This window comes from Squalius cephalus (assembly GCF_949319135.1).
Source record: "Squalius cephalus genome assembly, chromosome: 6".
In the NCBI taxonomy this organism is placed as follows: domain Eukaryota; kingdom Metazoa; phylum Chordata; class Actinopteri; order Cypriniformes; family Leuciscidae; genus Squalius; species Squalius cephalus.
In genome coordinates, this window is record NC_137127.1 from 16,352,042 (window position 1) to 16,366,512 (window position 14,471).

At 38.8% G+C, this 14,471-nt stretch overlaps 1 protein-coding gene across 4 annotated transcripts in view; it reads left to right on the forward strand.

The window, feature by feature from the left end:
- Positions 1-14,471, forward strand: part of grm3 (glutamate receptor, metabotropic 3) — a gene marked incomplete at its 3' end in the record, with an annotated part of 40,362 nt that overhangs the window by 22,932 nt on the left and 2,959 nt on the right. For all 4 annotated transcript variants that reach the window (XM_079874277.1, XM_079874279.1, XM_079874278.1 and 1 more), the window contains 2 exons: positions 10,363-11,438; positions 13,724-13,901. In XM_079874277.1, coding sequence (XP_079730403.1) covers positions 10,363-11,438; positions 13,724-13,901 — 1,254 coding nt within the window. The remainder of the gene's footprint in view (positions 1-10,362; positions 11,439-13,723; positions 13,902-14,471) is intronic.

Below are 14,471 nucleotides of genomic sequence, written 5' to 3' on the forward strand. Positions count from 1 at the left end.
GAGAGAGAAAGATCGGGCAGATAAAATGACGGGAGAGAGGTTGAGTGGGCTGGTACGCATCAGCAGAAGAACATTCTCTTTGAAGTTCACCATCTTCATTTTTCAAGCGCAGAATCAAAGACGTGTGGGGTTTGCTGTCTGGGGCGATTGAGAGGGAGGCAGGAGGCAAGCCATGCAGGAGAAAAGGAGGAAAAAACATCATCATCATCATCATGCAGACAGAGGAGAAGGAGGTAGAGAGAGAGACAGAAAAGACAGAATGGAGGAGTGAGAATGATTGTAGATGTGCTTGGAATCAAAAGAAGGATGTTGGTATGGATGGACGGATGGAAGATGGAAGAGATGAGAGAGAAGCCCAAAAGGATTTACAGTTCACATTCTCCTCCCTATGGTTAAGAATTAAGTCCCTCTGCACTTCCTAGCATTCTGACTCACAAAGTTCACACAGCTGGCCCTTCTCTATAGCTTTCTTTCTTTCTGTGGAGAGTCAGTGAGGGTGCTTTCACACTAGAGATTTTGGTGCATTCCAAATTCTGTTTGTCAATGGTTTGGTTGGTTTTCAGAACTAGGATGCTTTTGCTATTTTGTATGACCAGTGGCAGCCCGTTTACACTTGATATTAACGTTTGCTCTGTTCCAAAACCTACTGATATGGGAGCTTGGAATAGAGTCTGTTCATTAAAAGGATATCTCACGCATTTACTCAACCTCATGTCATTGTAAACCTGTATGGCTTTCTTCAGTGGAACACAAAATGATATTTTTTGATGGCACTGTTCTCTTAAGCATCAGTATGCATAGCACACACAAATATGGCATAAAACAATCCATTTATACATGGATTATTTTACTCAGTATTTTTGAGTACTATGCATTTTATTATTATTTCAGTTTTAGTTTGTTATATTAGCATATATATATATATATATATATATATATATATATATATATATATATATATATATATATATATATATATATATATATATATATATATATATATATATATATATATATATATATATATAGTTAAACATTTAGTTTAAGTTGAGGTACTAAAATAACTGAAACAAATAAAAATGTAAAAATGATAATAGACATTTAAAAAACAAATAAAAATGACAAAAACGAAATTACTACAACTTTAAAATGAATTAGAAATTATAAAAAAAATATTTTTTTAAATGAATAAAAACTATGATGATATTAAATAGTGATACTAAAATAACACTGTTCTGTGAAACATAAAAGATGATATTTTGAGAAATGTCTCAGTGTGTAACTGGCAACCATCTCAGGTGATCATTTGTGATTGAATCACCTAAAGATGGATGTTAATAACAGGTTTACCTAGAGGAATATTCCACCACCTTCTGGAACCTTCCCTCCAGCAGGAACTGTTTATGGTTTATTGCATGTTAAAAGTGTTAGAAGCGGTTAGCTGGATGTCACAAAGTGCTATTCACAGACAGCTCCTCTTGTCAGTGGTGTTGTGTAAAAACCTCAGCCTCTGCGTCAGAGCATTTCTGTGCTGCGAGGAGCCTGTCACATCTCCAAGAGCCCGACACCTCGAATACCCTAACACACTGTGGCAACATGCCGTTGCTATAGCAATTAGGTCGCCACATGGCATCAAGTGGGTGAGGTAATCCAGTAGGGTTACAGGGGGGTGTTCTGTCAACAGAGAGAAAAAGAAAGCAAGATAGAGAGATGCAGTGCTTCTATTGAGTCACACTCATTTAGACACTAAGCACAAACACACACTTGTAGATATTAGCCTACAAGTATTAGCCTAGATATTAGCCTTATTCTAGACTATTCCAAAACTGCATGATCTGCCTTGCTTTCTAAGTTTCTACCTAAGTAACATCCTATCCGAAATTGTATCTAATAAGTGATATATCTGGAATACTAAAGAAACTGTACGCACCACAGAAATAGCGCTGGCTACTGGTGAGCCGTTCAGTCAAATCATCAAAATGAAGGTTTAGTTTATATTGTCTTCGTGAAAACTTTTGTTTGTAATGATTTTTTTTTTTTTTTTTAATGGCAGTTTTGAAAGTGTCACATATTGAAGAGTTCAGTACTGACAGTGCTGCACAACACCTGCTTGCAGTACTGGCATATGCTGTTTTCTGCTGGGTAAGATAAAAATCACTATTGCTAAAAGTATTACTGGCCAAAAACTGGCTTTCTATTTTTTGACACTGCGATGCAAAAATGTGTACAGTTGTGGTCGGAATTATTGGCACCCCTGGTAAATATGATCAAAGATGGCTGTAAAAATAAATCTGCATTGTTTATCCTTTTGATCTTTCATTACAAAAAATCGCAAAACTCTAACCTTTTATTGGAGTAAAATAATTGAAATCACATTATGAAATAAATGCTTTTCTCCAAAACAGGTTGGCCATAATTATTGGCACCCTTTTATTAAATACTTTTTTCAACCTCCTTTTGCCTAGATAACAGCTCTGTGTTTTCTTCTATAATGCCTGATGAGTTTGGAGAACACCTGACAACAGATCAGAGACCATTCCTTCAATACAGAATCTCTCCAGATCCTTCAGATTCCCAGATCCATGTTGGTGCTTCTTCTCTTCAGTTCACCCCTCTCATTTTCTATAGGGTTCAGTTTAGGGGACTGGGACGGTCATGGCAGAAGCTTCATTTTGTGCTCAGTGACACATTTGTGTGGTGATGTTGACGTTTGTTTTGGACCGTTGTCCTGATGGAAGATCCAACCACGGCCCATTATAAGATTTAGCAGAGGCCGTCAGGTTCTGTTTTTTTATCTGTTGGTATTTGCTAGAATCCATAATACCATGTATCTGAACAAGATGTCCATGTCCAGCAAAAAAAAATAGGCCCACAACATTAAAGATCCAGCAATATATTTAACCGGGGCATGGGGTACCTTTTAACCCTGTTTGCACCAAACACATTTTTTTTTTTTTTTGGGCTTTTTTTTAGGCTTTCTGACCCCAGGACTCAGCTAATCTTTGCAATTCTCCATTTGTGATCCTTGGAGAGTCTTTGGCCACTCAAACTCTCCTCCTCGCCATGGATTAAGATACTATAGACATACATCTGCCAAATCACAGACAGATTCGTAACATCTTTAGTTGATTGGAACTTCTTAATTTTTGCCCTGATGGTGGAAATGGGGATTTTCAATTCTTTAGCTATTTTTTTACAGACACTTTCTATTTTGTGAAGCTCAACAATCCTTTGCTGCACATCAGAATTATATTCTTTGGTTTTACTCAATGTGATGGATGTTTAAGGGAATTTGGCCTTTGTGTTTCCTCATATTTATACTCCAAGTCATAGTTAGTATGATAAACGATGTATTAATGGGAATATACTTCAGAGATATTTTACTCGGCCAGCGTGTTTTGGAGAAAAACATTTCAGAATGTGATTTGCCCCCACTTTAAATTATTTTACTTCTATGTGAAGTTCTATGTGAGTTGTGTGAATTTTTTGAATGAAAGATCAAAAGGATAAACAATGCAGATTTATTTTTACAGCCATCTTTGATCATATTTACCAGGGGTGCCAATAATTCTGACCACAACTGTGTGTGTGTGTGTGTGTGTGTGTGTGTGTGTGTGTGTGTGTGTGTGTGTGTGTGTGTGTGTGTGTGTGTGTGTGTGTGTGTTTGTGTTTGCGTGTGTGTGTGTGTGTGTTTGCGTGTGTGCGTGCGTGCATGCATGCATATATATTATTATTATTATTTCTTTGATGAACAGAAAGTTCACAAGAACAGCATTTTTTATTGGAAATAGAAATCTTTTGTAACAGTATAAGTCTTTACTGTCACTTTTGATCAATTTAATTTGTTGGTGATGAAGACAATTTATTTATTTCAAAAGAAAAAAAAACATGGTACCACAGGTATATAGAGGGCAGCATTATTCTGCTACTAACCTTTTTGAGCAGTCTTCTTGTCAGGAACTCCTATGATGCTTAAAATGCTCTAAGTAGGCAACTCACTAGAATTAGGAAAAGAGCTGTTGAGACACACACAAGCACACACAGACACAATAGGATAGGATATTTGTGTTTTTCCTTTTCTCAGACACTTTCAACCCACACACCATGAAACAAAACAATTGCTCGTCCGCCCACCATCACCACACAAAACTCATACAAACACACACACACACACACATTGTATGCTGAGATTTAACCATCACCCCCATCTGTAGCCACTAGATCACTTACAACTAATTAGCCGCCTCTCAAATTCACAGATCTGGAGTAAATATTTATCATGCCTCACAACAATAGATTATTATTTTATCAATGGTGTATTTTCAGAGCAGCGAAATCATTTGACACTAAGAAGATACAGAAGAGTTTTTACCTTGCTTACATTCTGAACACACACACACAACAACATAAAACAAAGCCATCGCTCATCCACCCACCATTAACACAGACACACACACACACACACTGAATAGGCACAACAGAAAGAAGAGCTTGTGTATTGTTCTATGGAAGATTTATTGTCATGTAAACAGTGATGTGAAAGCATGGATAGCATCTCTGTACTCACAACACGGTGTCCAAACTGCTGTACATTTATATAGCTGGGAAAAGTTGTGGATGTGTTTATGACTAAACCATAAGCAAGTCTTGAGTCTGCAGTTCACACAAATGTCAAGTCAGAGGCTCACCTTGTGCAATCTGTCCTGCTAAGAATCAAGTAATGTTACGGTACAAAAAAGTGCCTTATATTACTTATTTCCCTCCTGGAAATTAACTTTCTGATTCATGAATTATAAGTATCTGAGAAGAAAAATATATTTACATATACAGTACATACTATATATTTACATGTATCTACATCTAAAACTGATTCTATCAGCTGTAGATAACTGTTACAAGGAAGCAGTATATATCGCAAAAATATTAACCCTTCAGATTAAGGAAAATTCAGAAAGTACTCATGATGCAAAGAAATCCAAAATAAGGATGTATTAAAATGATCAAAAGTCACAGGAGAGTACAGACTTGTTTATGTATGTGTGTGTAGTGTATATATATATATATATATATATATATATATATATATATATATATATATATATATATATACACATATTTATATATATTTATATATATATTTTTATATATATATTTTTATATATATATTTATATATATATATTTATATTTATTATTATATATTTATTATTATATATTTTTTTATATATATATATATATATATATATATATGTATGTATGTGTGTGTGTATATATATATATATATGTGTGTGTGTGTGTGTGTGTGTGTGTGTGTGTGTGTGTGTGTGTGTGTGTGTGTGTGTGTGTGTGTGTGTGTGTGTATATATATATTGTTTTTTTATTTTTTTTATTATTATATTATTTTATTTTTTTATTAATGCCATCACAGGAATGAATTACATTTTTAAATGTATTAAAACAGAAAACATTTTAAATTCTAATCGGTTACAATGTTACTGTTTTTACTGTATTTTTATTTTTAAAATGCAGTCTTGGTGAGCATAATAGCATAAATTATTAAAAAATCTTCTCGGACCACACATTTTTTTATTTGTCTGTACAATAAAAGTCAATCAGGTTCAACACATTCCAGGTCAAAAAAGGACATAAAGGTAGCATAAAAGCAATCCATATAACTCCAGCAGTTTAATGTAAATCTTAAGTAGTGATATGATAACTTTGTATAATAAACAGTAGTTATTCACTCAAATCAAATGCATAGGTATACACAAGAACCAAAGGTTTAATGTCACTAATGGGTAACACTTTTTCATTTGGACTCTGTATGCATAAATTGAGTTAAAAATACAAACAATTATTTAAAAAGAATTTAAAAAGTCTTACATTTAATTTTGTTAAATAAACAGATATTGTTGGTGAAAAAGAAACTCAATAAATGGCAGCCTTCTGCATGTTTGTGCACTTTGTAGACTCTGATGAGCGGTGCTAGTGGTTCTGTGACTATCATTTTGTAAAATATTTAATTTATTTTCATAACATTGAGTCATTTACAAGTCCAAGTAGAGTCCTGAGTCATTGATCCAAGTCATTTTCTTTATTTAGTCAAGCTAGTCACAAATCCTTAAATGTGCAACTCGAGTAAAATAACTGTAGTCTTCCACCACTGCTATCAACTCACAACACACCTCTTTATCATTTCTTTCTGCTCTCTCTTTCTCTGTGAAGAAGCTCTTCAAACTGTCAAACTCAGCTCTACGGATATGTGTCCTCGCCAGGGATGCTGTGTCTGAATGGCGACTGTCAGTTGCATAGTTATGCATGGCAGAGATATGTTGTTTTTAAACCCTGAATTTTGGAAACGTCTCAGATGCCAGACTGACATGTTGTGTTACCTGAGAGTCAAGCGGATCATGCTCAGTGGTGATGCCACATTGCCAGTTTTCTGTGTCTCTGTCAAAACAGAAAATAACGTTACCATGGAGCTTAAAAAAATAACTGGCATGCGTGTATTACCTGAGAGACAGAAAGAGACAGAAAAGAAAATAAAGCTAGCAGCAGTTTTCTGTTGAATACAATCATAGATGGGCATAAATACATGAAAATGTATTTAAAATAAAAATCCTCAGTTGAAATGTATCAAAATAAAATACTAAATTCTGTATTGGGGGGAAATTATTTAAATACAAATACAGTATTTAGTATTTTTAAAATGAAATTTGCCATTCAGTGAAGTGTCAATATTAGCAGGTCTTGAAATTAACACCCAATAAGCCGCCAAATGCCGGTGGACTTTAGCAGTGGCGGGTTGAATTTTATATATAATATATCTACATTTTTCAATTGTAGTCTTTTAAAAAGGCCTCTGAAATAATAAACTAAGTGCAAAGTAGTGTTGTCAAAAATATAGATTTCTCGATACATATCGATACTGAAATATCTGAAACGCTTCCAATACTCATTTTCCACAGAATAGATACACAATAGCAGCTGCACTTTCTAGCTCTCTCATCTCTCAGACAGCGAGTTGAAACACAAACTCGCCTCCTCTTACTCACTCGTTTCATTTGCTCCGGATGAATACTGTTGGTGTTACAGGGCTTGAATTCCGGCGTAGGATTGCATGTATTGCGCACCATTTTACTCATTCCCGCAGATTTTGTGCTCACACCCAAAGTGAAGCCGCCTATCAGTAGTATGGAGTTATTTTTCTGAGTTTTTATTTTTGTGCTTACACAGCCAACCATACAAAATAATGTAAAAATGGCCATAATGCATCAGGTCTTAAAGTGACAACAATCTAATATACCTGCTGCCAAATTATGAGATAATATTTAAAATATCTATATGGTAGTTTTTGCCCATGGTATCGATGCCAGTGAAAATGCTGAGTGGTTAGTAACTTTAGAAAACCACTATAGCGACAGTGGCTGGTGAGCAAAAAAAGGTAATCAAGCCCTGATTATTAGGCTGAAATCTAGGCCTATTCAAATCTATTGAAACGCATTCTGAATGCAAAGAACATTTTGGTGTGTACAACTGCTTAGAAGCTTTTATTTTCATTTCATCTACCTCTAGCACCAAATTTTCAAAAAGGTGTCGTCTATCGGCGCCAATAGCCTCGTGGGCAGCGCACTGACATATAGCACAGTTGTGTTTCAGTTCGAGTCCCGGCTTCTGGATCTTTCCCGATCCCGTCCCCCTCTCACTCTCCAACTTCGCTTCCTGTCAACTAACTGTCCTGTCATAACAAAGGCAAAAACGCCACAAGAAAAAAAAAAAAACAGGTGTCAAATGATTGATTCACTCATAAAGACAGTCACTTGCCACCCACTGGCATAACCTGCAGAAACAGTTATTGAATAATCCCCATTCATCTGGAACACGCAAACAGAGACAATCAGAACAATGTCAAACATATAAGACTATTAAGGTACTAAAATATTTGTTCTCCTTGAAAAAAATAAGTGCATGACACCCAATATCAACTACACTCTTTTCAACTACATTGATTGATACAGGCATATTTTATGCCTATGATGATCTATATGCCTTAAAGGGGTCATCGGATGCAAAATTCACTTTTATATGATGTTTGCATATAAATGTGTCTCTGCAGTGTGTGGACACAACCACCATACAATGAAAAAAATCAATTCACTTTTTTTTAAATCCTCAAAAAGTCTAAACACTCTCAATAATCAAGCCGTTTGGATTTTCTGAGCAATATGATGTCGTCATTGCTCATGCTCCGCCCACGACTGCTGACGGACTGTCCCGTATTAGCATATTTCCGCCCTCAGTCATTTGTATACTGTCCACCAAGGCAGGTTGTCATGGCAGCACTTTATGTGTCTTGTGTCGACACCCCCTCATGGAAGAGAGGGGTGGGGTGAGCAGTTGCTCATCATCATTTAAAGAGACATGCACCGAAACGGGTCGCTATGAACAGAGCTGTTTTTGAGGAGGTAAAAAGGGTTTTACACAAACACTGAAGAAATTTAACCAAAGTATGTTATAAACTTTATATGAAGAAGACCCTAAAGAATCATACCAACTTGTGGAAAATGGGCATCCGATGACCCTTTTAATGTGTCAAAACAACTGTAAACAACTTTGTAAATTCCCTACGGTAAATTATAAATTCATGTTCATCCTCAGTTAGGTTACATCCCCACGCTCCATGAGCAGTCTGAGTGATTTGTGTCGAGCAATAATACAGAATCACAGGTTAAACTGCTCTTGCCGGTCTTGTGCAATCTGTTCAGATCAATCGAGCTGTTATAAGAGACCATCAGACTACAAGCCTGATTTGTGGATTTACTGCATCTGTGTCAAAAGCATCCCATGACAAAACATGCAAACATCTGTCAGGGATGCACAGATATATTGTGATCGACACTGATGAGCCATAGTTATTTAATGTTGTAGCAGATAAACAATATGATGGATCATAAATTTATACCCTACTGTTTTTTTTGTCTACGGCAGGACTTTAGGTAAAAGTTTGTGAAACTTTAGTTAAAAGTGAGACAAGGCATCAAAAGCTCAAGATGTACAATAAAAAACTAATTCTTTCTGACCTATACAGACAGACAGACAGACAGACAGATAGATAGATGATAGCTAGATAGATAGATTTGTTCCACAAACGGTGTCCATATCCTTGGAGGCTCAGCGCAAGATAATTAACTGCAATTAGTGTTTGTAATGGTTAATTATATTATAGTTATCCTGTTACCATATGTTGATTATTTAATACTGGGGTGTGCTCGGCATCTGCCGCCAATGACGGATGATTACACATTATCGAGGTCAGTCGCCTGCCATCAAATCGTGGAATGAACAGATGAGCAACGAAGAAATGAACTATGGGCCACAGAAGGTTAATTTGATCCAGCGCACGATGAAGTTCTCGAATACAGCAAGATGTTTGTGGATTTCATTGCACCTCAGCTGCATGTGTGTGTGTGGGGGGGGGGGGGGGTCTGTGAGTGCATGGGTGTTGCAGTTGATATTGACGTTATCTTTGTGAATGATGGGGTTCATAACTTCTAACCTGTTTTCCTTATCTGATGAATCATCATCCAGCAGAAAGCTTCCAGAGACCCTCTGAGCAATTACACCATGCAGAGAAAACATACTGCACCAGGTGTGGCTGTAGGCAACTATTTGTGTGTTTACATATAATTAAAATGAAGAGAAAAAAAAGTAAATAAATAAATAACATGGTATTACTATTATTTTTTTAGATGGACAGAAAAATAGATTGATAGATAGATAGACAGATCTCCACAACTTCAATTCTCCTCTTTTTTTTCTTGGCGCTATAGAAAAATAATCACTTGTACAATCAGTAGTGACAGTTTCACCATCATCCCTTGAGGGACATTTTCTGCTCGTCTTCTCTTTCGGTTCACAATATATCATTTTCCCTGAGGCCAAAACTCGAGACAGAAGCATCAGCTCCTCTGTGCTCATTTGCCCATGTCTTATTTTGCAATGTGCTGACCAAGGACGCTTCCTCCCAGAGCCCCGAGCTACAGTACAGAGGTGTGTGGGAGACTTCATATGAGTGATAAAACCAATACCTAGCACATAAACCCTGACAGAAAACAGCCCGATTCCTCCTCAAACCCCTGATATGTTCTCTGCTTGAAGTCGGATGGCATTGTGTAGTCATTTTGTTTAGAGATTCGATGATACTTTTCTTCGCCTGTTTCATGAGCCTGCAGCCGTTTACATACTTACTGATAATAACCAAAGACAGTCATAAAGGGAACTATCTGTTCTTGAGTTAATGTGTTTCATCCCACTTAATATGTGTGAAATAACTTCTCCCCCTCTTTCTCATACTCTCTCTCTAGCTCCATTTTCCCCTGTCGGCTTGGAGAATCAAGTCAAATTTGACGCATATGGTGACGGAATGGGTCGCTACAACATCTTCAACTACCAGAGAGTGCCAGGCAGCGACAAGTTCACTTATATCCAGATCGGAGAGTGGGCGGAGATTCTTTCTCTGAACGAGGGCTTGATCGGCTGGCCACGAGGAGCGGACGTACCCACGTCTCAGTGCAGCGACCCTTGCGCTCCTAATGAGATGAAGAAGATGCAAGCGGGTGAATACTGCTGCTGGATTTGCACTCCCTGCGAGCCCTATGAATATCTGCCAGATGAGTTCACATGCATGCCCTGCGCACCTGGCCAGTGGCCCCGTCCTGACCTGATCGGATGCTACGACCTTCCTGAGGACTACATCATGTGGGAGGATGCTTGGGCCATCGGGCCCATCTCAATTGCATGCGTTGGCTTCATCTGTACCATAATGGTCTTCATCGTTTTCATTCGGCACAATGACACACCGCTGGTCAAAGCGTCCGGTCGCGAGCTGTGTTACATCCTGCTGCTTGGTGTCTTCATGTCGTACGTCATGACTTTCATATTCATCGCGAAACCGTCACCTATCGTGTGCACGCTGCGGCGGTTAGGCCTCGGTACCTCGTTTGCAGTGTGCTACTCCGCCTTGCTCACGAAGACCAATCGAATCGCTCGCATCTTCAGCGGCGTGAAGGAGGGTGGGGCTCAGCGACCGCGCTTCATCAGTCCCAGCTCACAGGTGTTCATCTGCCTGTCGCTGATCTCAGTGCAGCTCTTGTTAGTGTCCGTCTGGCTACTGCTGGAAGTTCCCGGTACGCGGCGGTTCACCACGCCGGAGAAACGTCAGACTGTCATTTTGAAGTGTAACGTACGGGACTCTAGCATGCTGCTCTCGCTAAGCTACAACGTGGTTCTGGTGGTCCTCTGCACGGTCTATGCCTTCAAGACCCGCAAATGCCCGGAGAACTTCAATGAGGCCAAGTTCATCGGATTCACCATGTACACCACCTGCATCATCTGGCTGGCCTTTCTGCCCATCTTCTACGTCACCTCCAGTGACTACAGGGTACGTCTGACCATAACATTCTGTAAAATTCTAATTAACTGAAATTCAAAGAAATACATATAATTGCAATAAGTGTGACTTTTAAAGGGTAAGACACCCAAAATTTTAAATTCGGTCACCCTTTACTCACATTGTGTCAAACTTGTATGACTTAGGCCAGGGATGGGCAACTTCGGTCCTGGAGGGCCACTGTCCTACAGAGTTTAGCTCCAACCCTGAAAAAAATCACCTGCCTGTAATTTTCTAGTAATCCTGAGGACCTTGATTAGCTTGTTCAGGTGTGTTTGATTAGGGTTGGAGCTAAACTCTGTAGGACAGTGGCCCTCCAGGAACGAAGTTGCCCATCCCTGACTTAGGCCCTGTCCCAAATAGCACCCTAAACACTAGAAGTATTCCTCTGAGTCTCCACTTTCGTGATGTAACGGCGCTTTGACTGTTGGGAAGACGTCTGCTGCAGAGCTCGCATTAGTGTGGGTTCGGCAAAAGTGTGCATCGAGGGCGCATATCGACCGCAAAGGGGGCACTCTTGAGCACCCTTCTGAAACCTAAAATGACAAATGGGACGCCCTACAGTCTCATGGACTTAACGGACACGCACATGCAGCAGCCATTGTAAGTCCACAAGACCGAAAGTGTATATGAAGTGTGCCATTTGGGACAGGGCCTTATTTTCTTCTATGAAACACAAAATAAATGTTGAAAAATCTATATGCCTTCTATATGCCAAATCTAATTCTTGGAGTAAATGAATAATAACTATTAATGTTACAGATTATTATATTAATAAAAACACCATCAACGAAATGCCATTTGGGACCTTCTGCCCCAATTCTGGGGGTTCATTCTTTAATTTTTCACTTAAATTACAACCATATTTTTTACTGTACAATTCTAAATGAATTCAACTCTCCTTTGGGGTCTGGACAAATTAATTAAAATTCCAACTCATGAATTTAAAAGTAACCAATTCTTAGCATAACTACTTTGCCCTGTCCTGTCTGACATAAGCAGAAACTCTGCTCAAATCAAATGAAAGTACCTGAAGCTAACTGAACAAAGCTAGATTTAATCTAATTTAGTGAGAATGAATCAAACTGATCTGAGCTGAAAAGTGGAACCAGAAAAAAAATCCATTAACATGCAAAACAGACAGACAATGTTGTCTTGTATCCGTGCTTGTGGGACTGCAAGATGCCTGCTGTTCAGATAGCTGTTACGTGTATTAGGAATTACACCAAGCAAGAAGATCTGTCAGATAGAAATCTGTTGACAAATTTAAATCCTCAGCAAACACGTAGCCTCAACAGAAAACTTCTCAATAGCTCGTTGATGCAACAAATATATAACATATAGAGTGATTCAGTGTGACAGTGTCTGAGCGGGTCTATAACTGAGCTTGTCATTCACCACACCGAGTGAATCCAATAGAAACTTGAAGTACCCAAACAGCATTGCCAGACGTAGATGGCCTGCTGACGCAAGGAGGATTTCTTGCAGGGAGCAGGACAAAAATGGGTCTTACTAGGCCGTAGTCAATGAAGTGCGAAGAGAGGCTCTTTGCTCAAGAGACGTGGCCCTCAGAGACTATTCGCCCACAATGCTGATGCCTGTGGAAGCACAGGATAGTTGAAAGATACAGAAACCCGAGTGCAAATGCATGCAGCCGCATGATCAGAGCCACCAATCAACCGAGGACAACACAACAGAATAAGGACAGCTTTGTAGATGGCTCATGCTGATAACACTGCAGAAAATATGAGCAAGACTAATAGAACATCTAATCGGTTTGCGTATTTTTAGGACATGAACGTAGGCGAATAGGGAACTTGCAGTATTTAAACCCACTGATAATTCATATTGAGATAAAGGTCTAACTGAAACAGATCATACCATTCATTTAGCTCCCTGTGAAATTGTTCCTTAAGCGGAACAGCATTGTGTTCCCCTGGGGTTGAGAGATCCCTGTTCAGTTTAGTGTTATATCCATCCTCTTATCCCTTCACTCACAGCGGTGCGCCTTGACGGGGGACTGCGGGGAACAACACGAAGATCTAAAACTGGGAGGAAAATTGTTGCTAATGGGAGACATTCAACTACTTCTAATCAAATGCTATTTACGCAGCACTTTGCTAAATGTCACTGTTATTATACCCCCGTGCTCTACCTCTTTATTAGCCAAGGGGTTCTTGATAGTCACAACTAATAGCTTCTGATTATCGGAATAAATGAGTCACCGTAGAGAATGATGGGTGAGAAATAAATTGTGTTTGTCCTCTCTCTTTCAGGTCCAAACCACAACCATGTGTATATCTGTCAGTCTGAGCGGATTTGTGGTGCTGGGCTGCATGTTTGCCCCCAAAGTCCACATCATCATGTTCCAGCCTCAGAAGAACGTCACCAGTCATCGGTTAAACATGAACCGGTTCAGTGTAAGCGGGCCGGCCACAAGCTACGCGTCCCATGGTGAGACCTACTCACAAACAAACAGATACTGTATTTTAGATAGAAACATTTGAACACTGACTGTAAGTATTGCCTTTACTTTACATTTATGCCATGGACACAAATACAGCAAATTGTGTGACTTTAGCCCTATTCGGACGGGATTAGCTTAACAAGGGTAGATGGAGTAATGTAATTTTACCACAGGACGTCTGTAACAATAATGGCCAATTCGAACGAGATAAGATATCTCAGTAAAACTAGCAGAAGTGGTAACTCGCTTTACTCGCCGTCGTTACCTTCCTGACACTTGCCATAATTATTGGCTCCCTGTTATTAAATACTTTTTTCAACCTCCCTTTGCCAAGATAACAGCTCTGTGTTTTCTCCTATAATGCCTGATGAGTTTGTAGAACAACTGACAAGAGATCAGAGACCATTCCTTCAATACAGAATCTCTCCAGATCCTTCAGATTCACATGTTCATGTTAGTGCTTCTTCTCTTCAGTTCACCCCACTCATTTTCTATAGGGTTCAGTTTAGGGAACTGGGACGGTCATGGCAGAAGCTTCATTTTGTGCTCAGTGACAC